This window comes from Trachurus trachurus (assembly GCF_905171665.1).
Source record: "Trachurus trachurus genome assembly, chromosome: 23".
Lineage (NCBI taxonomy): Eukaryota > Metazoa > Chordata > Actinopteri > Carangiformes > Carangidae > Trachurus > Trachurus trachurus.
In genome coordinates this window covers 15,608,803-15,635,479 of record NC_139912.1, presented here as the reverse complement: position 1 = coordinate 15,635,479, position 26,677 = coordinate 15,608,803, and the positions used below count along the sequence as shown (strand labels likewise).

At 42.6% G+C, this 26,677-nt stretch overlaps 3 protein-coding genes across 7 annotated transcripts in view; 1 reads left to right on the top strand and 2 right to left on the bottom strand.

The window, feature by feature from the left end:
• kdm5a (lysine demethylase 5A) overlaps nt 1-9,177 on the bottom strand; it is an 18,788-nt gene extending 9,611 nt beyond the window's left edge. Inside the window, exons 1-15 of one of the 2 annotated variants that reach the window (XM_083999906.1) lie at nt 7,816-9,177; nt 6,951-7,028; nt 6,403-6,525; nt 5,327-5,497; nt 4,647-4,838; nt 4,305-4,383; nt 4,094-4,185; nt 3,823-3,990; nt 3,516-3,635; nt 3,178-3,336; nt 1,862-2,043; nt 1,566-1,728; nt 1,344-1,463; nt 1,057-1,251; nt 46-227 (exon numbers count right to left, since the gene is read on the bottom strand). In XM_083999906.1, coding sequence (XP_083856032.1) covers nt 46-227; nt 1,057-1,251; nt 1,344-1,463; nt 1,566-1,728; nt 1,862-2,043; nt 3,178-3,336; nt 3,516-3,635; nt 3,823-3,990; nt 4,094-4,185; nt 4,305-4,383; nt 4,647-4,838; nt 5,327-5,497; nt 6,403-6,525; nt 6,951-7,028; nt 7,816-7,962 — 2,171 coding nt within the window. In that variant the 5' untranslated portion in view covers nt 7,963-9,177. The remainder of the gene's footprint in view (nt 1-45; nt 228-1,056; nt 1,252-1,343; nt 1,464-1,565; nt 1,729-1,861; nt 2,044-3,177; nt 3,337-3,515; nt 3,636-3,822; nt 3,991-4,093; nt 4,186-4,304; nt 4,384-4,646; nt 4,839-5,326; nt 5,498-6,402; nt 6,526-6,950; nt 7,029-7,815) is intronic. The other variant, XM_083999907.1, reaches the window with a different exon arrangement.
• On the top strand, nt 6,595-26,677 carry LOC311006896 (transcription intermediary factor 1-alpha-like). 4 transcript variants are annotated; one of them, XM_083999910.1, is made up of 20 exons: nt 6,595-6,667; nt 13,210-13,533; nt 14,577-14,698; nt 14,812-14,959; nt 15,239-15,371; nt 15,722-15,838; nt 15,966-16,080; nt 16,170-16,316; nt 16,409-16,523; nt 20,348-20,487; nt 20,718-20,963; nt 21,059-21,181; nt 21,296-21,443; nt 21,541-21,598; nt 22,114-22,240; nt 22,661-22,965; nt 23,668-23,779; nt 23,885-23,959; nt 24,392-24,553; nt 24,828-26,677. In XM_083999910.1, exons 2-20 carry the CDS (start codon nt 13,260-13,262, stop codon nt 25,386-25,388), a joined length of 3,228 nt encoding a protein of 1,075 aa, XP_083856036.1. In that variant the 5' UTR covers nt 6,595-6,667; nt 13,210-13,259; the 3' UTR covers nt 25,389-26,677. The 4 variants fall into 4 exon arrangements, with proteins under 4 accessions (XP_083856036.1, XP_083856038.1, XP_083856037.1 ...); XM_083999912.1 differs by lacking the exon at nt 6,595-6,667 and having other exon boundaries at nt 12,792-13,509; XM_083999911.1 differs by lacking the exon at nt 6,595-6,667 and having other exon boundaries at nt 12,792-13,533; nt 20,739-20,963.
• On the bottom strand, nt 10,025-12,649 carry LOC311006899 (aldo-keto reductase family 1 member D1-like). Its single transcript, XM_083999921.1, has 9 exons — nt 12,340-12,649; nt 12,015-12,182; nt 11,756-11,872; nt 11,573-11,650; nt 11,044-11,166; nt 10,799-10,908; nt 10,547-10,712; nt 10,373-10,455; nt 10,025-10,285 (listed from the first exon to the last, which is right to left on the bottom strand). Exons 1-9 carry the CDS (start codon nt 12,430-12,432, stop codon nt 10,243-10,245), a joined length of 981 nt encoding a protein of 326 aa, XP_083856047.1. The 5' UTR covers nt 12,433-12,649; the 3' UTR covers nt 10,025-10,242.

The following is a 26,677-nucleotide window of genomic DNA, read 5'->3' as shown; positions in this document are numbered from 1 at the left end:
AGGCTGAAACAAACTGGTATTGGGCCACAAAGCAATTCCTCTCACCGAAGACACTTGTTGCCGAGCGGACAGTCGCAGAGATCTGCTGCGTGGTGAAGACAGACCAGGCGATCGGGGCTGCAGGAGCAGGTCAGCGCCGACAGGAAACAGGTCGTCTTACACTTGTGACACTGGCGCTCGTCATCAGGGACCAGTTCAAAAACCTCCTGCTCAGAGGACAGCACGCCCTGCAGGTAAGGAGGTAAAACAAGTGGTGAACACACAAAACTTTAGGGGCGGTTAGTCGGTCCGACTTCCCGATTCGATTCGATAACGATTATCAATTCGATTTTCAATTATTGTTGATCACTGATTTCCCATTTGACAGTAACAGTAACCAAAATATACCACAAACTTATTGAACCATTAAAAAACAGTCAGCTGCTGAATTACTTAACTTCTGTTTTATTTAGTTAGACCTCAAAGCACCTTCAATTTGTGTAGTGTTAGTGTAGTTGTCCAAATTATCATTATTATTTTTTTATTTTTGTTTTAGATGTAGTCTTTCACATCTAAAACAAAACATCAAAAAACAAAACAAAACAACGTCTACACTTGCAAATAAATGTCCATAATTTGAGTTAGATAGTTTTTCCTACAGAACAAAGATTCAGCTTTGGAACTTTAAGAATTTAACACAATAAAATCATCATTTGTCAACATTAGTCCCACGTTATTGGACCTAAAGCTAAAGTTTACAGGACGTTATAGATGGAGAAAAAACCAAAACGTATCCACACGCTGCTTTTAGCCCAGATGGAGCTGTGGGTAAATCCTGCATGACAGCAACCACTATGTCACTGTGTAATCCCTGGTTTGTATTACAATTTAAAAAACGCAATAATAATCCATACAATAATCGCGATTAATCTTTAATACATTTTTTCACCACGCCTATAAAACTCAGGAACAAGATAAGCACGAGTGAAAACTGTTAAAATTGATCTAACTTTACAACCTGATTACCACAAACTACCAGCATCTGTCTACTGAAGTACAACTAACGGTACTTCTTACCATTTCTTGGACAGCCTGGCGCAGTTTAGTCTCCTCCTCCATCATGTCTCCCATCTCCTTGAATACAGCAGCAGCCAGTTCCACATCCAGGCTCTCTGGATCAGCAGCCATCTTGCACAGAAGCTCCTCGTGGGAGAAGACGCAGTAGCGCTGGAGCCGTCGGTAGTGTGCCACACACTGACGACCCATAGGTAACTGAACGACAACAGCGGTGAAAGATGAATACGCTGATTCAACAATAAAAAAAAAAAAGTTTAAATTCAAGAAGAATATCTGTTTTCCCTCACCCAGTCGGCAGTGCAGAAGTTCACAGCCTCCGCAAAGTTGTAGCCCTGGTTGAAGCCACTGTGGTAGGCCCTGGGGAAGGTCACCACAAACTCTCCTGCACACTGGTTGGTCCTGTACACCTGAGAGACACCAGGAAATACGTACATGATTGATAAAAATGTTGAACAAGCAATCAATAACTAATAAGATCTAATATCTTCCCAAAGGCCCACGATACATACAGGGACACCGTGCTCCATGAGGACATTGGGGTTCATGATGGTGACCAGCTGATGGAGGAGGTCCGGCTGTGAGTCAAAGAGCTCTGGAGCCAACTTCTTCATCACAGCCTCCAGCTGCTCCGCCGCAGAGGCCGGCACTCCGTACCAAGTCTTCGGTTCACCCCTGGAAAACAAAGAAAGGCAGTAATTAACGTGAAAGACATCTGCTTATCGAAGGTGGCACACCAAAAAACACAGTTTCCATCAGCATAAATGGTGCAGTGTTGTCACAAAGTCCTGCGCTCTGTTCATCTCACCAGTGCAGGAAGTTGATGGAGTAACTCCAGTGGTCCTCGATGTGCCAGCAGAAAGAGGAGAAACACATGCCCACATAAAGCCAGGGCACCTTCATACCCGAGATGTCCACGTTGATGTGGGTGAGCACCGACTGCTCCAGGACCGGCATGTTGTTCAGGTTCCAGCCTGAGTTGGCGTACTCCTGACGAGAGAGGAAATTAAGTGTTTTATTTCACTTCAGGGGGAATGTCATGTTTTTACTTAATAAAAGAGGAAAAGTCTTTAGGGAAACTACTGGATGGATGTCTGAGGAATAAAATCACTCATGGGCATCTCGTACCTAACTGTAGTGTTTTATTAAAAATATATAATTTGAAGACAATTGAACACACAGAAAACATCTTACTGTAAAAATATGAACACCAGTTCAGTTGCTTCCAAAATAAAAAAAATCTGTTTTTGAACATAAATTCGAAAAAAATAAAATAATAACAGGGGCGGTGTAAGAAAAGTGCACTACTGCAGGTTCTGGAAAAAAAGCATGTGTCAACATTGTCTGGTTCAGGGAAGCCCTGTGGCCCTGCGGCCCTGCGGCCCTGTGGCACTGTGGCGTTGCCACTGGAGCTTTCACAGCCTCCCAGTGGAGGTGCTTGTGGCAGGGACACAGAGATATATAAATATTTATTTTTGCCAAATGGCTGACTTTTTGGAACATGAAGCTCAGATAGAGTGTAGGAAGCAGGTGAAAGTTACTACAGCAACATGTGGACGTTTCTGTTGGTTTAAAATGCACATAGATAGTACCCTGCTTTGTCAATATGGTCACTTCTGATATATTCTATTAAATAATCAATTCAAATTCAAATTCAAATAGCCTTTGTTGTCATTGCAACAAACAAAGTGCAACAAGATTTGTGGTGCCACATCCATTCCAGGGCTAAAAAGGACTAAACTTTTTCATTTCATTGTTTTTTCCTTTGCTTTTTCCTTTGTGCTTTATGCTGTGTTTTTAATATTTTATGTGTGCTGTTTTTTATGCTGTGTTTTTTGCACTATTATTATGAGATGTTCTGATGTTCTGTATGTAATTATTTTCTGTGAGGCGACCTTGAGTGCCATGAAAGGCGCCATACAAATAAAATCTATTATTATTATCATTATTAAAAAAAGACTAAAAATAAAGCATGTCATTTTTGATATTCCACTTTTGGGTATAAGCACCTATTACAGATTGTAGATGTGCTGAAAAATACAACAAGACTTTAAGATTTGAAGATTTGTAAAGTCAACACTTGAAAAGTTCAGAGAAACACAAACTGTTTAGCCATTCTCTCACCTCCTCGTCTCCCAGCAGCCTCCTTTTGCCATCCCTGATGGGAAATCCACTGCCCACGTCTTTGGAGCTGATGTCGGCCCCGTACTCTACGATGACATCCTCCTCGATGCTGCTGACCAGGCGCCAGAACTCCTTCTCCACCAGCTCAGTGGGGACCATCTGTGGGCACAAAGTGGAACTAATTCAAGTCCCCGCTTTTATCTTTCCACTCCAAAAGCCTGCGAGGAACACGTGTAACTTGTAAGTGTCACAGCAGAGCATGGCGCGGCGAGACGACAGGAGAGCATCCATGAAACAGCGGACGTCTGGTCTAGTTTTAAAATCGGATTTTTACGTACGTGCACGGGCATGTTGAAATAGTCAGACTTGAAGTGATCAGCCATCTCTCCGAAGCTCTGGAGTGTGTACTCTCTCACAGCCTGCTCAAAGCCGAACGCCTCCCTGGGCTTGCTGCACTCCTGTGAGGGAAGATGGACAACGTATTCATTACAGCAGGGATTTACTCTAAGTGCAATCAGCACAAAGACATTTAATTACACAACAGAGGTAAGGAAGCAATACTCATGACTTAAAACCCTCTTTCAAACCATCATCAAAAATGTTGTCTGCATGTGCCAACTTTCTTTGAGGGCGTTCATGCGTTACCTCAGCGACACATTTCGGGCAGCGCCAGTCCCCCTTGGGCACATCCTGCAGCGGCGGGATCAAACAGAACGTGTGGTAACTGTCGTCGCAGCCGTCGCACAGCAGGAGCCGGTCCTCCTCGTCGCCGCGGCCGCATACCAGGCAGAGGTAGAGGTCGATCTGGGGGATCAGTGTCACGAAACGCACAGGGCGTGGTCATTTTACAGAGTTACAAAAGATACAGTGAACGTTGCCCTCAGGTAAATGTCAAACAAACATTACTGGTCCTTACAAAGTTGACCTCGAGCGTTTCTTTGCGTGGCCTCATTTTGATGGCGAAGGCTTGAGCTTTGAGATGACGCTGCTTCTTGTTGAATCCGTCATCTAAATGAGAAATGCAGATGTAAGAAAACAAACTTTCATAGTTTCATAGAACCTCTGCTTCGTTGCCGTTCGGTGTCTCCCGTGTGTAAAAATACAGGTCAACAAAATATGATCCATACCAGCTGACACAATCTCCAAGCCAACCATCTTGGGACTTGTGCTGAAGATTTTGAGGCCTTTCGGCTCCTTGTTTTCTCTCTGGAAAAACAAAGCAACAACAGCAGCACACTGTGAAACCGTACTCCCACAACGAGGCCAAGTGTTTTACTCTGGGGAGCTTGCCTGCCGCAGCTGGGAATCTGCACAGGGGCAGGGAGGGATGCTTACAGCAGCTTAGCCAACATTAAAAAGGACTAAGCTTTTGTTTGTGGTGAAATGACTGTTCTGATTAAAAAACAACAAATTTGTGACAAAAGGAATGAAACTTTCTTCACGGTGGTGCAGAAACAATCTGTGTTTACCTCAGACTTAAGGCGCCTGGACCGTCTCTCAGGCAGGATTCGATCTTTGGTTTGCGTTGGGTCGCTCTCTCCATCCTTCTCTTTCTCTTTTTCCTCCTCCTCGTCTTGCTCCTCCTCCTCCACCGCCTCCTCACCAACTCCCTCATCTACTTCCTCCAAATCGTCACCCTCGTCATATAGCCGCTGGATGCCCTGGTTGGAGAATGCAGGTGGGTTAAAGCAAATTCGGGTTTTGGAAAATAAGGGATGATGTTATTATTAGCCAACAAGTTATTTGCAGAAGTGTTGGATTTGGTTCAATGAAGTTTGGTTGGTGTCCTACAGTAGAGACACTGGCAGCAGCCAAAACAAATTTAGCTCAATGGGAAAAGAATCATTTCAATATCAACACCCACTCACATGCTGTACATGCCTGTATAGTTCAAATTAGTCATGTTGGGTGTTTGTACACAATAGTGCAAAATGGCTGCGTTCATGAATCTGCGTGCAACATCAACAACATGTTTTTGCGGATTTTTCAAACTTCAAAACTGTGTTTTGGCAGAAGACGAACAAATGGGCTTGTTTTCTTGCTTATCAAATACATTTTTTTTTTTTTTTTTTTAAGTTTTAATGAATTTCAGTTAGTTACAGTTTTTATACCAGATATAGAATTAGAAACTGACATCAGCATCACTCACAGTTAGTGTGGCTCCAGACTGAAAGAGCTCGTACGGGTACAGGATCCTCTCGTAGTGGGAACGCAGCAGTGAGCCGGTGCCTTTTCCAGACGGGAAGCCCATGCGGCTGGCCACCTTGGACCATGTCTTCTCTTTACACACCGTCTCGAAGCCACCCTCAGATGACACAATCTGGAAAGCACACAACATGCAGGTGTACACATGGTCAGGTCCAAAACAGCAGATAAGGGAATTTCTTTTTACGACGGGGTAAACTCAAGTGGAACAACAACAACAAACAATGTGCAGCAGCAGTCCCAACCAGGAGCACATTACAGTCAGGGGGTACATGGAAACATTTATACATTTATTTCCAAGATGATAAGTAAATATTCCTAGTCATTTTATAAGCCTATTACTTAAATGGTACATGTGCACCACAACTACAGTAGTTCCCCTGGGGAGACAATAACCTGTGGCACAACTCTGTGAAGACACATGCCAAGGCTAATCCAAATATTGATAAATGGCTCAAACTTCCACTTACTGCTGAATGTTATATGTTATGAATGTTATAAGAGTTTAATAGAACAAAGGAAGGTTGCTTATTGTTTATTTCTTATAAATTATTTATTTTATTTTGAAGGCAGACTGATTCTTATTCTCTATGTTTAATTTGAGTTCAAAAGAACAAAAATTAAGGAGAATTATTATTTACAATAAAATAAAACAGACAGGTGTAAAATGTCTTACAAATTAAAGAGAGAAATTGAAATGATTTTCATTTCATAATCAATTGTGTTACATTTTATATGACCACTTTTGGAGAATCACAACACGTATGAGTGAGGGCTGTACTCATGGTATGATAAAAAGGCTCAGGGGTACACATGACAAAAAAGCTTGGCAACCACTGAATTACAGTATCTGCCAAATAAAAACTGGGATTATCACAGATATTTTCAAGGTGTGTCAAAACGTCTTGTAGCACAACAAAGACATCCATCCGCATTCATGCACAAAAATAAAAACTATATATATTTAGTCTAACCAACAGCACACACACAGTAAAACCTTCTAAACGTATCTAGTGTTACCTTGCTCAGCTGATAGAGGTCCAAAATCTTTCTCTCCACGTGAGGGAACCGAATCTTGGATCCCTGCAGCTCCCAGAATTTTGCGATTTGATCCAGAAAGTTGAGCTTAACCCGAGTGAGGGCCTGGACGGGCAGGGGAGAGGGGAGAGAGGTCAGACTCTAAGTGCATGAGCCCACTGCTCTGCTGTTTTACACACTGGACACCTCGGGCGGAATTATGTCCAAATGACTGCACTCCGGTGCACGGACATACAGTACTGATCCGGTTAGTTAGAACCTTAAAACTCTGGTACTGAAACTATCCTGCTGTCCCTTGCTTAACATGCAATTTGTCATGAATACATATCCAGACCTCAACATGTGTGAGACAGAAGACAAAGTTGGTGGAAAGAGAGTAAAAACTTGGTTCACTTAGAATAATTTCCCAAACACCTACCTCCTTTCTTAATGTATCTGTGCTCAGCCTCTCCGTAAACAACATTTTAGACACGCCTTCATTCATTATCATAGTTATGATGTGTTGTAATGCTTTGCCCTGGCAAACTCACCTCAAGCTCATTCAGCCTTTGTACACGAGGGGTGAAGCGGAAGTTGCGCACATCGCAGGCAAAAGGAGGCTGCCAGTCCTGATAGACAAGAAAACAGAAACATCAACACTGCCCAAAGCAAAACATCAACAATGAAGCAATGTCACGAACAACACTGAATGAAACAAACCAATGCTGCTCAAAAGAAAAAGGACATGAGCAGAGCTTATTTTGGGAGGTGGGGGGATTACAACTACTGTACTAATAACAACAGCACCACCACTCATACACAAGTACTACTGAGCCTATTTTAGTACAGTATAAGTGTACATATAGTATTACATACCTCTATCTGAACCTACTATTTTCTAAATGCAACAGATTGCAACAGGATCAAAAATATCACAGGTCAAAGACAAAGAAGATCTAGTCGAGTGGTTTTCTTATTATGTACATAAAACACATGATAAACACAGCAGACATATCATATGGGTAGATGTCTGACAGCAGCTACAGGCCTGCATATGGTTCAGTGTCGCATCTTCGTAGCTAACGTGGTCCAGTCATTGCACTGTAACTTAGCTAGCCACCAGGCAAACAAAAACAAAGCCACTGTGGGAACTGTTGAATTTACTTTGCCCCTTTAAAAACTTTTTTTTTTTTAAGAACACATAAAAAAGCCGATGTGAACCAAATTTGTTAACATATCTTCGTTTGAGCGCGGATAAATTAAGCCTTATTTGACCTCTATTAGAGTAATGGCAACAGTCGTTGCCTATTGCAAAATTCACGCAGGCCCGAAGTAAAGCAGCGCTACCTACGCAAGACAACACGAAGCAAATCCGCAAAAGGTTTTAATCCACGGTTTAAGATGACAAGAGTTTACCTCGGGGGGTCGGATCTTGCAGATGCCCGTTTTCTCTGCAATGGGTCGGATCTTGTTGATGAATCCTAAAGGGTCTGAGAAATCCTCCCAACTCGGCTCAAAGACCGGGCATTCAGGAGGTGGGACGAACTCAGCAAATGTAGACATGTTTGAAGTGGCTCCAGTGAAAACAGTCTTTTAAAAAATAATAATGCAGGTCAAAAAATGCACCGAGTTGAGCTCAACAGTTCATCATGATTATATTTCCAATATTTTTTTCTTCTTGTGGAACTTCCTCTGTGTCCATCATGATCCTTTTAAAATCTCCTCAATGGCAAAATCATTTCAGTGACAAGGCATCCCCCAGTCGCGATGGCGAATCATAATCTGATCTGAGAGTGAAGGCATAAATACAACAACCGAGCGGCTACCGTGCTGGTGTTGTATTTATCATCATCATCATCCTCATCATCCGTAAACAGCAGGGCCGGTCCAGGCCGGGGAGTCTCCTCCGCCGCCGCCACCACCACCACCACTCCCCTACCTGGGACGGAGGGCAGGGTCAGTCCGGATCGCCATCATTCCTTCTCGCAGACGACAGGACAGCTTCACCAAAAAAAAAACTCAACTCAGCAGCGAAGACGTAAACCAGAGACGGTCACGGGATTTTAAACTGAAGTTTGCAAACACACACTCAAAACAAAACAATCAGGCGTTATGTGACAACGTCGGCTGTGTGTTTTATGTTGTGCAGGAGGAGGAGAAGGAGGCCAACATAGCTGCCGCTGCTACGTCTCCGTACCTGGGTAGTGTTATGATTTCTTCTTGATGATGCATTTCCAACAAAACTTATCCACGGTCGGCTAAGTCCTGTAGCTTACCAGCAGCAGCGGCTCACAGTGTTCATTAGCTCACGTAATCACGCCGCTCGCTTGTCGGCTCTCCCACCAGAATAAACTCGTCCACTTCGTCGAGCAGAGCAGAGCACCTCGGTGGCAAAGTACCAGCCAAGCCGGACCACAACAAGGAGGAGGCTAGTAGCAGCAAGCGTACATTGTTGACTGACTGGTCGTCTTCACTCAGTGCATCCACCCTCATTCATTGAAGCAAACATACACTAGCACACACGGCTAATTTGGCGATGCTAAAAAAAAAATCAGCTTAGCTGCCGCTGCCCGTTGCGCAGCTAACATTAACGTTAGCTGTCAATGTCGGCCGAGCTGGGTGGTCCGCCGTGGCTTCAGTGGGTCGGTCGGAAACACACAGAAAAGGGGCATTAATCCTTCAGCTTTGTTTCGCCAACAGTCACTTTCCCTATTATTTAACGTCGTGTGTAGATACTGTGGCCGCGTTAGCCAACGTTGCTAGCTACAACTAGCACGGGTTGGGAGAGCTTCTGTGGTGCCTTCACGGACAGTCGTAAACTTCTCATCACTTCCGAGTTTGGTGGTTGTGTAAATAGGCCTAGATTAAAAAAATAAAATAAAAAACTTTAGGGTGGCGTCTTACTTGTGAATGACAGAGTAAAACAACTTTTACCATGAATAAAGGCAGACAGCTGTTGTTTTGTTGAATATGGAGGACTGTGTGGTGATCTTATTAGTTGTGTCAACTACTTGAAATAATGCAATTCGCCAAGTAGATAAGGATAAGCCTACAATGTTGCAACCAAACACTCGTCTTGTAATTTCATTTGCACGGTTACTATTCTAGATGCAACAACTTAGCGGTCACTTACAGTCCATAATGAATTTGACTGTTTTTTGTACAACTTCACTATATTTTCAACAGGCGAAGATGTATATTTCCTACTGTACTTAAATGCAGCATTGTTTCTACAAAGCTTCATTATAAAGACAAAATAAATCTGTGTTCAGCTGCATGCGAGATTTATTCAGTTGACTCTTTTGCTTAAGATATGTCAATAATAATAATACAAATGCATTTATTACAATGAAAATTACACATTTTACTGTTGCTAATGTTTCTAAGAAAGGTTACGGCAGGTGAGTAACCTACTCATCCTCCACTTCCGCATCACAGCGGCGAGACGGTCCAACTAAGTGATGAGGGTGACAAGGAAACTTTTTTTATTTTATTTTATTTCATGAAGACATGCAACTTTTAAATGAAAAAACAAACAACGACAGCAAAAGCATATTGACAGAATTATAATATATATATATATATATATATATATATATATATATATATATATATATATATATATATATATATATATAGCTTTGGATTTAAATATTAAAATTCCCTGCAATATGGATGTCACATTGGTCACGTTGTTTATCAGAAATGTGTCATGAAATACGTAAAAACATTTTTATCAAAATTATTTTCAAAATGCACGCCCAAAAATCTATAAAGTAAATAATTACATTTAATTGTGTAGTTAGATCACATCTTTGCGAACTCCAGACATCTGTGCAGTGTCTAGTAGTCATCATGAAATGGATACTCTGGATGATCAGCCCACCTGTTGGGTCAATACAGAGAAATATTATTTATTTATTTAGTTATTAGAGAATTAGGAAATCACTCACAGATTTTGCCTTATACTCACATGAGTAGCTCCACAAAGCGAATATTCTTGTTCAACCCCTCAATTGCCTTCATCTCGGCCTCAGAAAGAGAGAAGTCAAATATCTGCAGTATATAAAACAAATGATTCAGAATGCACTTTGGATGTTACTAAGTGATTTTTCAAGTGCACTTTTATAAAGCTGTGGAAACAAACCTGAAAGTTATCTTTGATGCGATCAGGGGTGAAGCTCTTTGGGATGACGACCACACCTCTCTGCACATTGAACCTCAGAGCCACCTGGGCTGTGGTCTTGTTGTACTTCTTCGCAACTGATACCAGTAGCTCATCTTCCAACAGTGGGGGGCATTTCAGGTTTACCCTGTTTTAAATACCAGTGTTTTACTTTACACTGCTTAAAAAAAATCTTTAATTTACAAGTGCATGCTGGGTGTAAACTACACTTACCAGGATGCATCTCTAGATGTCCCCAAGGGGCTGTATCCCACAATGACAATATCTTTCTGTCGACAGTATTCAAGCAACTTTGGCTGAGTGAAATAGGGATGGCATTCAACCTGTGTTTAAACAAATGATAAATATTGTTAGTTTTTAGGATAGACTCAGTATAATAAGAAGGCAGTGAGATTTTATTGAGTGTCACCTCTTTCTTTGTCCTTTATCTGTTTTTCAGAACATTAATGTGATTGTACCTGGTTTGAGACAGGCTTGTGTTTCAGCCCAGGTTTGTTAAGGATCAGTTCCAGTTGTCGCTTGTTGAAGTTTGATACTCCAAGAGATTTTACAAGCCCAGCATCTTTGCAAGCCTCCAACGCCTGAACAAGATTAAGCACAAATTAGCAAATTAACCAAAAAAAAGAAAGAAAAGAAGAGGAAGTTTACTGGCACACAGATCTTTAACTGTGTGCCAGTAAACTTCCTCTTTTTTTTGGTCTACGTCAACCTTTTTTTGGTCAACGTTGACGGTTGGCCAACGACCTTGAGCACAGCCTATGATTGGGTAATGTCTTTCACGTGTTAACCTTTGGAACTGTCTGTATAGCTACATAGAGTCTGTATAGAGTCAAATAATTTGTAAACTACAATGGAGTGAAAGGGACAGTGGATTCCAATAGTTGATAATTTGTAAATCTTAATCGTAGATTTAGAAAATGGAAAATATTTTTCATAAACCAGTTTTTTATGATTCTTGAATGATAAGTCCAGGTAAACAAGTCTCACCTCCCAAGTAGCACACAGGTCTGTCTCATGATAAATATACTTCCCACTCTCATCTCTGGGGTAGAAAGTATCTCCTGGCTTAAGAAAATAACAGGATTATTTATAGTAGCCTATAGTTTGTGGTGAAATCAGAGTAAAAAAGAAAAAATGACAGTTTTTTGTTGTTGAAATGAATGTGTGTACCTTGAAGGCAGTGGGCATTTCTACTATATAGAGGTCGACATAATCCAGCTGTAATGTCACCAAAGTTTTCTCCAGAGAGGGACGCACAAGCTCAGGAGGATGGAATGTGTTCCACAACTGTGGAAAAGGAAGAAAAAAAACTTGTTGTTGCAAACAGCTGCACAGACATTGTAGCCAAGAAGACTGGTGTGTGTAAATAAAAACGTCATGGTCAGCAACTTCCAAACACTCCCACACCCAACAATCAGACTTTGCAAACCTTTCCACAGTAGAAGATGTCTTCTCTTTTCACAGTTCCATCTGCAATCTTATCCCTGATTGCGTGTCCCACCTCATCTTCATTGAAATAAACCAAAGCCCCATCAATGTGTCTGTACCCCGTTTCTATAGCCAATTTGACTGACTCATATGCAGTTCCTTTAGGGGTCTATCAAAAAAAAAAAAAGACAAACAAAAAACAAAACAATATGTATTATGTGTGAATAACATCTCGAAAATACATGCGTGAATAGTGCGTATATTTAACTCTTACCAGATCGATTCTTAATTCATGTCATATGACAAAATATCAAAATATGTCTTACCGTGCGGGGATTTCCATAAGTCCCTAGTCCTATCAGGGGAATGCTGTTCCCATCACTCAGAGGAATAGAGTGCATCTCAGCCGTCAAGTTCATCCTCGCTAAAGTGTGGCTACTCGGGATCAAACTTTTGCCACAGTCGCTCCTTGTGTCATAGTATCCCCAGAGTAAAGTAGTAAATATGCAATTCCAGGAAAGGAGGTTTTTGACACAGTGAGACTCCTCCCAGGCACAAAGAGCAGACCCCTCCACAAAGACGCAAATAATCGCCGAAAAATGTCTCAAACAGACTGAATATTAACTTTCACAAAGAGCTGATAACAATAACAGCCAGGGTACAGACGATAGAGTGAAAAGTCTGAATTAAAATTGCGCTTTGTACGATGTAGTAGTTTGGCCATAACGGGGCACTGTAGCTTTAAAGGAAAGCCGCAGTGCACTCTGGGTAATATGGTATGTGTTGTGGGCTACGAAAGCACAGATGGTCGCCTTTCCCATGGACAAATGAGCTTCAAAACACTATGTATGTAGGATGGTTTTATTTTAATACGTGACTTCACGCCGTTATCTTTCCGCCAGTATGATAAGAGCCACCACGGACCGGGGGATGCAGTATTTACTGGCTGTAGCATATGTGCAATTAAAACAGGCTAAGTTGCTAAATTAGCTTCCAAAGCGGAAACAAATGGACTCAAACTAAAGCTGTCCTCGTACAGCTCAATAAACCAGCTTTCAGGATGAAAGGGAAAAGCCTGTGATGTTTTAATGTAAAAATATGACTGTTAACATCCCATATCTGCCTTGTTAAGTTAAAATCTTAGGCTGCTCCTTTGTTTCCCATCGCAACGATATATTGATTGGTTGCCTGGAAAGATCGGGAAGCAGCGGTGTCAAAAAACAAAAAAAACAAAAGGAAAGAAAAAATGGAAGAAGGTGCGGACAATGTTGACAACGACGACATTGTCATCATCGTGGAAAACGAGGCGGAAAGTTTGCCGGCCGAGGAGGAGAGACTGAAACAGCAGGGCACCTTCGGACTGATGGACACTTGTCCCATCTGCAAGTTGAGCTTCCACAACAGAGAGCCCAAACTCCTGCCGTGTCTCCACTCCTTCTGCAAGAGGTGTCTGCCGGCCCCCTTCAGGAGCGCCGACCCCAGGCGGGACTCGCAAGGTCAAGTCGACAACAGTAAACCATGTGAGAAGTAGTTGTCTGTTGATATGAGGTCATGTAGCTCCCTGATACAGCAGATGTGATGGGAGCAGTGAAGTGAAGAGAAGCAGGCTGGGTTAGCCAGAGAATATTAATGATAATCATATTGCTTTCTTCTTTACCTTTATTTATTCAAGAAGGGCCAATGCATGGGCTTTATGCACAACTCCACTACATCCTGAACTTAAACAAGCTCCTCTATTCCCTGTCTTACATTATTGGACAAACTGATTAATCCAGGTGTGTTTGAGTAGTCACAATGGTCAGACACACCTGGATTAATCAGTTTGTCCAATAATGTAAGACAGGAAATAAAGGAGCTTGTTTAACCCTCCCGTTGTCCTATCTGTTCCCTTCCTCCATCCCTCCTTCTTTCCTTCCTCCCTTCCTTCTTTCCACAATCCCTTTCCCCTTCCTTCTTTCCTTCCTCTTTTGATCAAATTGACCCAATCTGTTCCCTCCATCCATCTATCTTTCCTTCCTTTTTCCCTTCCTTCTTTCCACAATCCCTTTTCCCTCCCTCCCTCCCTTCCTTCCTTCCCTTCGTCCTTACTTCTTCCTTCCTTTTTGACCCAATTGACCCAATCTGTTCCCTCCCTCCATCTATCTTTCCTTCCTTTTTCCCTTCCTTCTTTCCTCCCATCTTTCCCTTTGTCCTTCCTTCCTTCCTTTCGTCCTTCCTCCCTAGACCCAGGAGGAAAACAGGAGGGTTAAGTTCAGGAAGTAGTGGAGTTGTGCATAAAGCCTATTGAGAGTCTCTTCTCCAATGACGGCCTGATTACAATAATTGAAACAAACAATACAATATACATGCAAGGCGTAAACATAAAGCAGTAATACAAAAAAACAACAATTTCATAAAGTACATGTACACACAGAGTGCAGTTACATCCTTGTTTGAAAGTATTGAATCACTCTTTTAGATGCTTTGTTGTCCAACTGTGTGTTTTCTTTATTATCAAACACAAAATCATGTAAGCAGTTGTGGATTGACACTTTGACTAAATGGAGCTGGTCTGTCGTTGCAGTGGTGGGCGCTATCCGATGTCCAGTATGCAGACAGGAATGCTGGGAGATGGACGTGCTAGATAACTTCTTTGTCAAGGACTCTGCTGAGGTGCCGAGCAGCACTGTGGAGAAAACCAGCCAGGTCGGTCATCTCCTGCATACTCAAGTTTGGTTGTACGGCAACCACTTTCCCTCAAGCTGTAGTGTTAGTGGTATTAATTTGCTCATTTTGTTCTTTACTCTCATCCCCAACAGGTGTGTATGAGCTGCGATGACAACACAGAAGCGACGGGTTACTGCGTGGAGTGTGTGGAGTTTCTGTGCGTCACATGCATCGAGGCTCATCAGAGGGTTAAGTTCACCAGGGATCACACCATACGTCAGAAGGAGGAGATGTCTCCAGGTGTGTTCACACAGCAGTCAAATCATCAAAATTAATACCTGTTCATATTGAATTAAGATAATTTGTCAAATAGCGCTGGATATTCCTGCGTACAATCATCAGGAAGTCATGCATGCCTAAAAGATGCATAATGACAATGAGAGGCAGGTTCACTATCAGGTGTTTAGATAAGATGCCAAAATGGTTTTCTACCTGCCAGAGTCCTGGGTCGTGTAGAAAAGAAAAAAACTATGTGTTTCTTCTGTGTGTTCTTAAATTTCCCTTTTATCTGCACCCCAGAAGCTCTAGGTATTTCCACACAGAAGCCCGTGTTTTGTGACGTCCACAAGCAGGAGCCACTGAAGCTGTTCTGTGAGACGTGCGACCGACTCACGTGCCGAGACTGTCAGCTGCTAAAGCACAAGGATCACAAGTAGGGTGGATTATTGCATCACAGCGTGTATTACCATTTATCTTCCCAAAAAATATTAATAGGTGTAAGGTCCCTTTAGGGTTTACAATAGTTATGCAGCTTGTCACACCAATGTGAATATGTTTTCCAATGTGATCCTGATTTTAAGCAAATTGGGTATATATTATAGGTTTAATGAGATCATATGTCACATCAGAATCTGACTACTACCAGAAAAAAAGTCAACAGAAAAAAAAGTTCTGTGTTTTTTTTAGAGCACCATTGCCTCTTGCTAAATAAAAAAGATAAATTAGTGTGACAGAAAAAATACCATTCATCCCTTTTTTTCCTATTTTGATTTTTTTTTGTAGCTACCAGTTTTTGGAGGATGCATACAGAAACCACAGGCAGTATCTGGAGAACATGACTCAGCAGTTGCAAGAGAAAAGAAAAGCCATTGAGGAGGTTTCTGGCTGCATCAGCACTGGGTAACATTATCCTTCACAGCTGGAACTGTTTTTGAGATTTCGGTTTGAATTAATTAATTTACGTTCAAACATGATGTTGGATTATTGTCAAAGTGTTACAGTTTTATTTCCACCACTGATCCCCCAGGCTGCAACAAGTTGAAGAAAACCGAAAGGGTGTAACGAATGAAATAAAGAAGTCCATCTGTAATTTGATAATGGAGATCAACAGGAAGGGGAAGATCCTGGTTAACCAGCTTGAGGTATGAGGTGGTTAATTCTGCACTGTGTCAACCGTCATGTTTGATTTTCTGATGCTTCTTGATATTTCATGAATAAATGTGCCCTTCAGGCTCTGACTAAAGACCACGAGTTGGGTTTGAAAAAGCAGCAGGAGGATGTCAACTCTCTGAGCAGGCACCTAGACCACGTTATTAGCTTCACCAAATGGGCCACAGCCAGCCACAGCGGAACAGCGCTCCTGTACTGCAAGAGGCTGGTACGTTTCTACAATGTATAACACAAGCTTACAATGCTTTTTATTATTTTAGACGCACTTTCAAACTAATCATCTCACTGTTTGCCTCTTAGATCCTTTTCCAGATCCATTACCTGATGAGAGCGAGCTGTAATCCCTCCATCGTCCCTCAGAGCTCTGTTCGCTTCCAGTGCCGCTCTGGTTTCTGGGCCACAAACGTCGACCTCGGTAAGTCTGACATCACCTGAAACAGCAGCAGTGAACAGTGTCAACTGAATGTTGACAGTGATGCTCATTGCGAATTATCTCAGATACAACACCCACTGTGATTTTTTGATGTTTAATAACCTACAGCGGCCAAGGAAGGGAGGAAATCATCACAGTAATGAGTACATGGCTGTTTCCTGGAAAGACGTGTTGGCCATGTCGCTCTTTACTTTGATTTTATCTTTTGTCAGTGTGCTCTTGAATGTAGTTAACAAGACAAGATTATTTTTGCAACCACGTCTTCCAGCTCATTAATCTCATCTGGCCCAAATACTTTTCTTAAAGCAGATATCAGTGGAATGTTTTTGTTAATATAAGTCCTAAATAGTCCTATTTTCCGTCAGCAATCACTTACATGAAGTATTTCAGCCTAAACACGAGTCTCTCCGTCACTCTGCTCTGCTGTAACCCGAGGAGAAAATTTTCCTTGTGGGATACAAGTGTTATCCAATGAGGAGAGAGAACGGCATGAAGGGCTGTGTGTGCAGCCAAGGGATGCGCGTGAATGTGGTGACGTAGCACGAGGACCAATTGATGCCTGACAAGGGCGGGGGCTGCTAACTCATGGTGCGTTCAAAGAAACTCGTACTTTGTGTTTTTCCTTCCTGTGAAGTCATACCAGTTCGATCTGGTACGAGTTCACGGGTCGGAAGTTACGAGTGGCCGTTATAGGGAACTTTCACAGACAACAGGATGGTAAAAACACGAGCTACGGGTTACCTGGAACGCTACCAAGTCGTAGTTGTGACTTGAAGCTGTAACTTACGGTTTCAAAAGCCTGCCTTGAACGCAGCATTAGCCGAAACGGCCGTGAAGCTGATATCTGCTTTAATCTTGAATTTGGACCTGACAATACTATATATTATCTTCTACATTATCTTCTTTTTTCATGGTAGAACATGTATGTATGGTACATAAAAAAAACTAACAAAAAAAATCCTGATTAGGCTGTAATCATTACTGCTCCTTAAACACAACTATCACTACAGAATCGTTTTTAAAGGTCCCATATTATGCAAAATGCACTTTAGAGCGGTTTTCTATCAATAATATGCATCCCCGGCCTGTCTACAATCCCCCCTGGTATGGAAAAAGTTCATCCTCTCCCTTTTTTGCTTTCTCTGTCTTTAGAAAATGTGTGCTTAAACAGGCCAGTTGAAGATCTGTCTGTCGGTGACGTCACTGACAGACTCGACGCCACCCCCTAGGTTGGTGGCACCGCCCCAGGTGAAGGTTTGCCACGCCTGAAGAAATTTTCTAAACCGTGCCATTTTTTCCCCCACTTGTTAACATAGCTGTGGTTAAACAATGGCGAATGTACGACCTGGAAGAAGCGGTTGCTCTGTTGTTGGCTGCACACACAGCGCCAAAGTCATCAGATATCACCACATTTCAATCAATAAATGTTTTAAAATGAACAACTAGGCAAGTCTGGTCGCTTTTCCGCTGTCGCCGTGGTGAAATGTGGTGATTTCAGTACATAGCCCAGCTCCTCCTCACTTTTCATTCAAACAAACTAATGCCACTGCCACAGTTGTAAAATTTCATCGACAATGAGACCAGCATTTAATCTCCTAAAAATAATTTAACCAGCCAGCGGTAAACCTCTAAAAGCATGCGGATACGTCGCTCGTTTTCTCCTCCGGGAGGAGGAGATGTCCGTGCCGGCAGATCAGCTCAGTAGAGCGGCTGCTGCTGCTGCAGACAGCCGCTGCCACGGTCCCCGGTCGGGGCTCACACAGACTCTGCACTTCTCCCAGGACAGACATCGGAGCAAACTGACCACAGACTCTGGATTAAACTTTCTCGCATGAAAAAATATTAAAACTGTGACGTGTTAACAGTGCTAAAGCCAGAATTAAAACAGGGTTTTAGCCAAGGGGGCAGTTGTGGATCTGAGAAGTGAAGCTCACTTCCGCGTTCAAAAAACTGCAATCCCCCCGGCTTCCTCTGGGGGCTGGTGTCAGAAGGGAGCATTCCCCATAGACCCCCATGTTAAAATCGCCGATTTTACATCCTCAGTAAACATGTTAAAAGCCTGGTGTCAGAACGTTTTTTTTTCTCAATCGATAGTTTCTACCCCCGCACACACTCTGAGGGGGGTGAATTTTTTTTAAACTCTACCGTTTTACTGTTATTAGGTTAAAACTCTGGCCAATTAGGGCGCGGAAATGTTGAGTGACAGGCCCGAGCAGCTCCGTGGACAGCTGCTTCGAGGCCAGTGGGCGGGTTCTCGGCGGTTCTCGGCCGGCCAATCCAACATGGCGCTGTCCAGGCCGCCATATTTGAGTCACAAAAACGACTCCCCAAAACCAATGGGTGACGTCACGGACGCTACGTCCATTCTTTTTACAGTCTATGGTTTTAACAGCTTCTATGGCTGTTCGTTTGCCGAAACGGCGACAGCCGATGCTAATTTATGTTAGCCCGTCTATGAGGTTTCACATTATACGTTAGCATTGAGCTAAGCGGACTTTATGCTTAGTTGTGATACTGGCTGTGTGTGTTTTGAACGTTGTTTCAAGCCTAGTTTGGGACTATTGTGAGCTACATGAACCACGAGACCGCACTGGCGGCGACGTCAAGAGCTGTCGCCACGCTGTTAAATATCAATCGCTCTGGCCATAGTGATACATCCACCCATAAACATTAGCCCATGCTACCGTTAGCCACATCCTGTCCCTGAGGCAGAATCTTTCCTACTATGGCCACGCCAAGACCCGCCTTACTAGGCCTCTGATTGGCTGAGAGGGGCAAGGCAAGGCTGTGACAGACGGAGCTCATTAACATTTAAAGGTACAGGCACAGAAACAGCTTGTTCTCAGCAGAGCTCATTTGAGCGACTTTGAGACAGCTGCCATTCAGGACCACGGATCAGTTTGGGGCAATACATTTCGAATACAGTTTAGTTGGACGTCTGACAGCTGAGTGAAATTGATTAAAAAGAGCATAATATGGGACCTTTAATTCAGTGTTTTTCTCACTGGTTGCTGTTTAGCTTCTTTAAAACTAAATCTTCAGGTTCTTCAGAGCAGTAGACAACAGCACTGTTTATGCACTTGTTAGGTGTTCTGTTGTTTTTAGGAGACAACATTTTAAAGGGGAACTACTGTATGCAAGTCCGGTTACCTTGTTTAACAAACAGAAGTGCTGTCATTGTAATGTCTGTGTGGCCCGCTAATCCATGTATCATTCGTTCTTTCTATTTTCAATTAGCAATCAAAAATCAAAAAATGAAAAAGTGACAGATTATTTTGTTTTGATTTTTAATCTAACACAAAACGAAAAAATGCCTGGTTCTTCATATTTCAATTTAGGCTCGGATCAAAAATACGAAATGGAAAAACGGGCCACAGGACTGACACAGGCCATGCTCCTGTAAGAAATCTAGCGTTTTCAGCAATATCAGCATCGGTTTCAAAGGAAATATCTGCAAATCTCTGGATAAACTGTGTTGAGAGATATCAGAGAGAAGCAGTCGGAAAGATCATTCATAGTTTTCAGTGACGTGACCTGCGCAGTTGGAGGGTAAAACATCTGTTCAACGACACGACCAGTATAGGTTATCTCATTGATCATGAAATAAGACATGTTGACAAACTGCAAGTTTTGGGCTTCCGCCGCTGAATCTCAGATCAGCCTTGCACCAGGTCGGTCGCATTATTTTGCAATGGAAGTTCCAGGTTTTGACGACTGAGCTGACGCTGCAATGGAAACACGCAACTAGTGTTCAGCCGGTTCGTAATTATTTACTGACTGTTTAAACTGCTTGTTTTTTTGTCCAGGGTCTCTGGTTGTAGAGAGAGGACCAGGACGGCCGCCCCTCGCCAACCATCAACCGGGTCCAAGAGCTGAAGCACCTCCTGCAAATCTGTCGGTCTCGGCTCAGCAGCGACAGAGCACGCTGGCTCAGCTCCAGATGCAGGTTGTACTCCCAAAACAAACAGTTTGAAATACGTCAAGAGTTAATTAATAACAAGTTTTCGTCATTAGAAAGGATAAAGGGATACATTTGTCTGTCCTTCATCCTTACTGCTCTGATTCTGTGAGACATCCTCAGTGCTTTTTACTCGTACCTTCTTTTATATCATAGCTTATAAATGTCAACAGAGGGCAGTACCTCTAATAGCAATGTTAACTACCCCTTTGTCCAAGGTTGACAAGCTTTCCCAACAGCCCCACAGACAGCCCCCACCCAACCACTGGTCCTGGTACCAGAACGTCAGGCTCCCGGGACCCCCCGGCCCTCCGCCCCCCACCAGGCCCATCCACGGCGGCTCCTCCCCCTCCCAGGGACCCCCCAACCTGGCACAAGTAGGACGCAGGTATGGGAGCTCCCATCCCACCCCCAGAAGCCCCACCTCCTCCATGCTTCACAACACAGGATTCCCACCTGCTCAGGTAAGACAGACCAGCAATACAACTTGACTTATAGGTGAAGCCAGATTCATTAAATATTACTATTCTTTAAACTTGATTTCTTTTTCTACATCCAGTCTCTGAGAGATCTGATCCATAGCTCCAGCCTTCCTCCTAAACCCATGGATGTGTTGCAGGGTACGTCCCGCTACCCACACCCTCAGTCTGCCGGAGCAGCCACCCAGATGTCACTACACCAGGTTAGTAGGAGAGAGAGGGACCAGAGAGACTTTCAGTCTGACACCAGGAGGATCCTACAGAGGGAAAGTGCAGATGTTGTTGAATAAAAATTGTTTTTGTTTTATTTCCTTCAGCGGGGCCTCCCAGAGTCCTCCTTCCTGAAGAGGAGTGAACCGAGCGGACCCGTCCCCTCCATCACCATCTCTATCCCCAAACCCAGCTACGTTCCAAGTGTAGCCTCAGCAAGCGCAGACAAAACAAGCACACTTAATCATGCGATAGGTCTGTATCCATGTCCCGAATATGAGAATACATTTTAACTTACAGTACATTTTTTGTCATCACTTAAATGTTTTTTTTTTTGCCTTCTTTTCTCAAGCCCAGGGAAGGCAGAACTCCCCAGTGTCCAAACCATCTTCTACAGACAGAGGCACAGGGTAAGAAAAGATTCCCAACAAAACTGGGTCATCAGATTGTAAATATTTCCTGTACGTTAAGTTAGATAAAATTAGCTTTATCTGTAAATCATCTTTACACTGTGGAGCTTTCATGTTTGTGCATGGTTTTTTTATTTTTTTATTTTTTTTAGGCAGGACTTGTTTTGAAGCTGCTCCAGTTAAGAAGATAGACATGATGATTAAAAGACTTTTTAAATACACAATATTTAAATGAAACTCTATTTTTAAACAGTTGCCTTCATCGCTTTTTATTATCAGCCTTGTTATCACAGCCTACAGTGTAACTGGTTCCCCTAACAACACGCTGTGTCCTTGTGACACTTATGTCCACGTCTCCAGTAAGCTCTGTTATTCGTGACATCCAGCTTGACATTGAGAGGACACACTTATCTTCCAAAACGTCTGATGAAAACAAGGCCAGCTCGTCTCTCTTTTGAAATATGTAATTGTCACAATCTTCCCTCCTCCTCTCTCTGGCAATCTGCGCGTTGAAGGACGTCTTCCTGGAGGCAGACTTCTGAGCAGCCATCTGCCCCTACAGCCAAGCGACGGAGAAGGTTGTCCCCAGGGCCCGTCATCGTCATCAAGGATGAACCAGAGGATGAGGATGAAGTTCGTTTTGTAAGAGAATTACTTGACTGACATGAGTTGAAATGAACCAACTGGCGTTAAATTCAATTCATTTAACACTTCAACATTTCTGTGTGTGTCTGTCCACTCAGTTGTAAGCAATGTGTATATTCAAATTCAAATTTAAAAAAACTTTATTTATCCCAGAGGGATTCAGTGTTTGGTGTTTTGGGGGGCCACAAACAAAATCTTGTTTCGGCCCACCAAAATCCTTGGGCCGGCCCTGGTCCAGACTGTTTTTGAATCTTTTAATAAAGTGTGTGTGGCCTTTTAGTTCAGCTCTCAAAATGGCAGTTTTAAAAATGAAAAGACTCTTCTGTCTCCTGATTTGATAATGTTAAGTTCTCACTTTCCCGTTTTCTGATATCATTGTATCTAACAGCATCCATCCTGAATTGTCATCGCGTACAGGTGCAGTCCACCGTAGGCTCCAGCCTGCCTGACAGCAGCACCGGGGCTCAGGCGAAGCCCCGGCAGCCGCCAAAGGTGTCCGTCTCCGTCTCGGTCCCCGGATCATCAGAGTCCAAAGCTGGGAATGAGCAGCGTCCACAGGCTGCGGCACAGCAGGAGTCTGAGAAGAGAGCGGAGCCAGAGGAAGATCCTAATGAGGACTGGTGCGCCGTCTGCCAAAACGGAGGAGAGCTGCTCTGCTGCGACAAGTGTCCCAAAGTTTTCCATCTGTCCTGCCACATCCCCACACTGAACGAGTCTCCCAGGTGAGAGACAGACGGTCTCTCAGTGACACAGGGGTCTTAAATGTTCACAGCGAATATGTGATGGTGAAAGTCTGTTGGGTCGCAGCCATGAATAAATGATGGTACCAGAGGGAGGGTGTGTCAGTTTTATATGCAGCCTGCATTTTCTCAGTGGTGAAGCTGCACAACTTATCAGTTTCATTACCAACCTTACAGGATATCGTCATAAATATAGTTTTTACTATTAGTGTATCAGCATATTTTACATAATCCACAAGGCAGAGTCTTTCTGAAATTAAATGATTCACCATTTTTTATTATTAATAGTGATAGGAATTGTTATAGTGCTAAGATGTAGAATAGCTGATCAAGGTCTCTCTTTCCTTTCCTTTGATTTTTTAGATTAATCTTGACATACAGAGTTTTAGCTATTTATTTTTAAAAGAAAAAAGATTGACATACTGTGTTACTGAAATATAATGGGCAATAATTACTTTTTTTATAAGTTAAATTTAATCACAGTGAGTGGAGGTAAATCTGAGGAGGTCCTTGTGTTCAAATCTACACACTGCAATTATGAAATATGCTGTGTAGCTTTTTACTGTACATTTTGATATACAAGAAAAGAATCTGTGAGCACAGACTTATTCTGCAGTGTCTGCTCAGTCCTTGCACGGTGACGCGTCCTCACAGTTTCTTGTGTCCTCACTTCTCTGTCCTCAGCGGCGAGTGGTTCTGTTCGTTCTGTCGAGACCTGGCGTCGCCCGAGATGGAGTACGACTGCGACAGCAAGAACGACCCCGTCTCAGAGGGATTCCCACCCATCGACAGAAGGGTACGCTCCAACACAAAGTTTATGTTTTTTTTACTCTTCATGTCCATGTGTCCCAGAGCCTAATTGTCCTGTGTCATGACAATACTCTCACATTTCTTCATCCAGAGGTGTGAGAGGTTGTTGCTGCGTCTGTTCTGCAATGACTTCAGCACGGACTTCCAGCAGGCACCTTCTCCATCGGTAAGACACTGTTCATTCAGTACTTAGGCTGTGAAGTTCAAAACAAAAAACATACACAATATCTCATTAAATATTACTAAACCACTCAACAGAGAACTACAAGGTCCTACACATCTAGGAAAGTCAATAGAAAATACAATACAGTAGAAGATGCTCTGTTATCAGTTCTTTGAGGATTATTGGGTGTCATTTTTATAACTTATAATTAAGACCCTCATTTATTGTTTCTCTTGTATAGCAGCTGCTACATTATGAGGAAACATGTTCTCTAATAGATGTGGTAAAGTACACGACATCAGTCAAAATTTACTTTAAAAAATGAACATAAAAAGTTGCTCAGTTACAGTGACACCACTACGCCAGTGTGTTTATTTTTCATTTTTTGCATTCTCATATCAGGGTCTTATGTTTTAATGTTTTTTTTTCATGTAGGAGACTAAAAGATACAAAGAGCTGATCAAGACACCGATGGATTTATCGATCGTGAAGAAGAGACTGGAGTCGAAGATGAAGGACGGTGAATGTTACAGTGATCCAGAGGGATTTGTTGCAGATGTCAGGCTCATATTTTTCAACTGTGCAAAGTACTACAAGGTAAGCATCGGTTTTGTTTCTAACCTTCAAGCCGATCGAGCTAATATGGGGAAACACATCTTCTGTTTATTATCATATATATTCATATATATATATATATATATATATATATATATATATATATATATATATATATATATATATATATATATATATATATATATATATATATATATATATATATATATATATATATATTTAATAATCATGCAACAACATTCAGATATTCATAAGAACACACGCATCATGACATTTCTGTGCACTGACTGTACAGGCGACATCAGAGGTGGGGAGTGCTGGCTTGTACCTGGAGGACTACTTTGAGGAGCAGCTGAAGCTGGTTTACCCAGAGAAGGTGTTCCCCGGTGGGAGGGAGGAGCAGATGATCCCCCCTCTGGAGGACGAGATAGACGAGGAAGAGGAAGAGATGATGGAGGAAGGCGAGCAAAAGAGTCCCGCAGGGGAAGGAATCCCCCCCGTAGAGGAGGATTTGGCTCCTCTGGAAGAAGCGCCAGCCCCAACAGAGGAAGAAAAATCACAAACAGAGGAGGAGAAGGCCGCCGGCACAGGTGAGAAAAAGACAGAGGAAACTGTAGCGGCTACTGAGGAGGCCCCGCCCCCTGCAGAGGAGGTGAAGCCGGATGAGAAAAGTCCTGTGAAGGTGTCGGAAAGCTCTCCTTCTCCTCCTGTTGCTAATAATGGAACAAAAGATGGAGCTGCTCCCAGCTCCCCAAAAGAGGAGAAGCTGGAGGTCCCCACAGACCAGACTGTGGATCCGCCCGTTACCCAGGAGAAGGGGGCGGCTCCAGCAGACACAGCCAAAGAGGAGGGATAGAGGGACTACGACGTGAAAAGATGGATGATTTCAGTCTTCCAACAGAATTGGCCCCAGTGGGGACCCACATGCTGCATTCAGACTGTTTTGTACCATGTTATATCTGCAATAGGAGACGAAAGGCGCAGCTGCACTAAACTGACGGTGTTTAGTATCAGTGATGCCGTAGATGCACATTGAATTGAGGAAATAAGCTGTTTTTGTTTGCGTCGTCGCTGGACAGACGTTACAATTTTACTGTAACAGAGGAAGTCGTTCTCTTTGGCGACGACGCCGAGAAGCACACAAATGGTATTCTTTGTTGATAGGATCATGTGTAAGTTATATCTTTAGTTACTTTGCTTATCTCCTGTACATAATAATGTGATGGACTGAAGTCACAAAATGCTGCAATCATACTTAGGAAAAAAAGACTTTGGATGAGTAATGCATGCAAGATGTCTTAATATAAATACATTTTTGTGTTTATAGACTTTAGCCCACCTGTGCTAGCCGTTTGGCTCATAAATGAATTATGTTTTATTGCAATAGTATTATTTTTTATTTTATTCGTGTTGTAAAAAAAGATGCTGTGTATGCAACAAATAGGGCTGCTGTATGTACTGTAGTTTGTGGACAGAGGGAAGTGACACATATAGCAGTAACAGTTCCTCCAAAAACTGGCTTTTAAAAAAGTTGCTATCATGGTTTAATTTCTTTGTTGCCAGTTTGAGGCCTCTTATCAACCCCCAGAGTCCCAAAGATGATTTCTCACACAGCCGCCTTGTCCGTTTCTATCAAGAGAACATTTTTCTTCTCAGACTTTATTTTAAATGTTTGCCGTCATAGATAATTCAGAGACGTGATTATCACTCTCTCATTATCAGCCTCTGACGACAGTGTTTTCCAAAACTGTGTCCTTGTCCCTCTGCATCACGATCACTCCTGTATACGTAATGTTAGCCACAAACCTCAGTGCTTCAGTGTTCCCTGATGGAATAATCCAAAATCCATCCATGTAATTGCACACGTCTGGCTAATTTTTAAAAAAGCAAACACTGTTTTGACCGATGTTTCAGATAACTACACACTCCTTTGTGGTCAGCTCACACACTGACACTAGATTTGTTTTTTGTCCAGTTTCACAGCTTCTACGGGACCTGACAACTACAATATCGAGCATTAAGTGCATCTGCATTCACAGTCTTTGTAATAAACAGTGTTACATGTAGATCTGACTGCTGCTCGGCACCTGCCATTGTCATTTTTAGGCTGATTTTATTTATGTATTTATTTATTTCAGAATTGGT

Coding starts and splice junctions, on each gene's coding strand:
- LOC311006899 (XM_083999921.1), bottom strand. CDS start 12,432: ATGAACTTGACGGCTGAGATGCACTCTATTCCTCTGAGTGATGGGAAC. Junction 11,167..11,572: donor ACCTGTGTGCTACTTGGGAG/GTGAGACTTGTT, acceptor AATCTTGTTCAG/GCGTTGGAGGCTTGCAAAGA. Junction 10,286..10,372: donor CGCTTTGTGGAGCTACTCAT/GTGAGTATAAGG, acceptor TTGACCCAACAG/GTGGGCTGATCATCCAGAGT.
- LOC311006896 (XM_083999910.1), top strand. CDS start 13,260: ATGGAAGAAGGTGCGGACAATGTTGACAACGACGACATTGTCATCATC. Junction 16,524..20,347: donor GGCCACAAACGTCGACCTCG/GTAAGTCTGACA, acceptor TTTTTTGTCCAG/GGTCTCTGGTTGTAGAGAGA. Junction 20,964..21,058: donor CAGGATTCCCACCTGCTCAG/GTAAGACAGACC, acceptor TTCTACATCCAG/TCTCTGAGAGATCTGATCCA.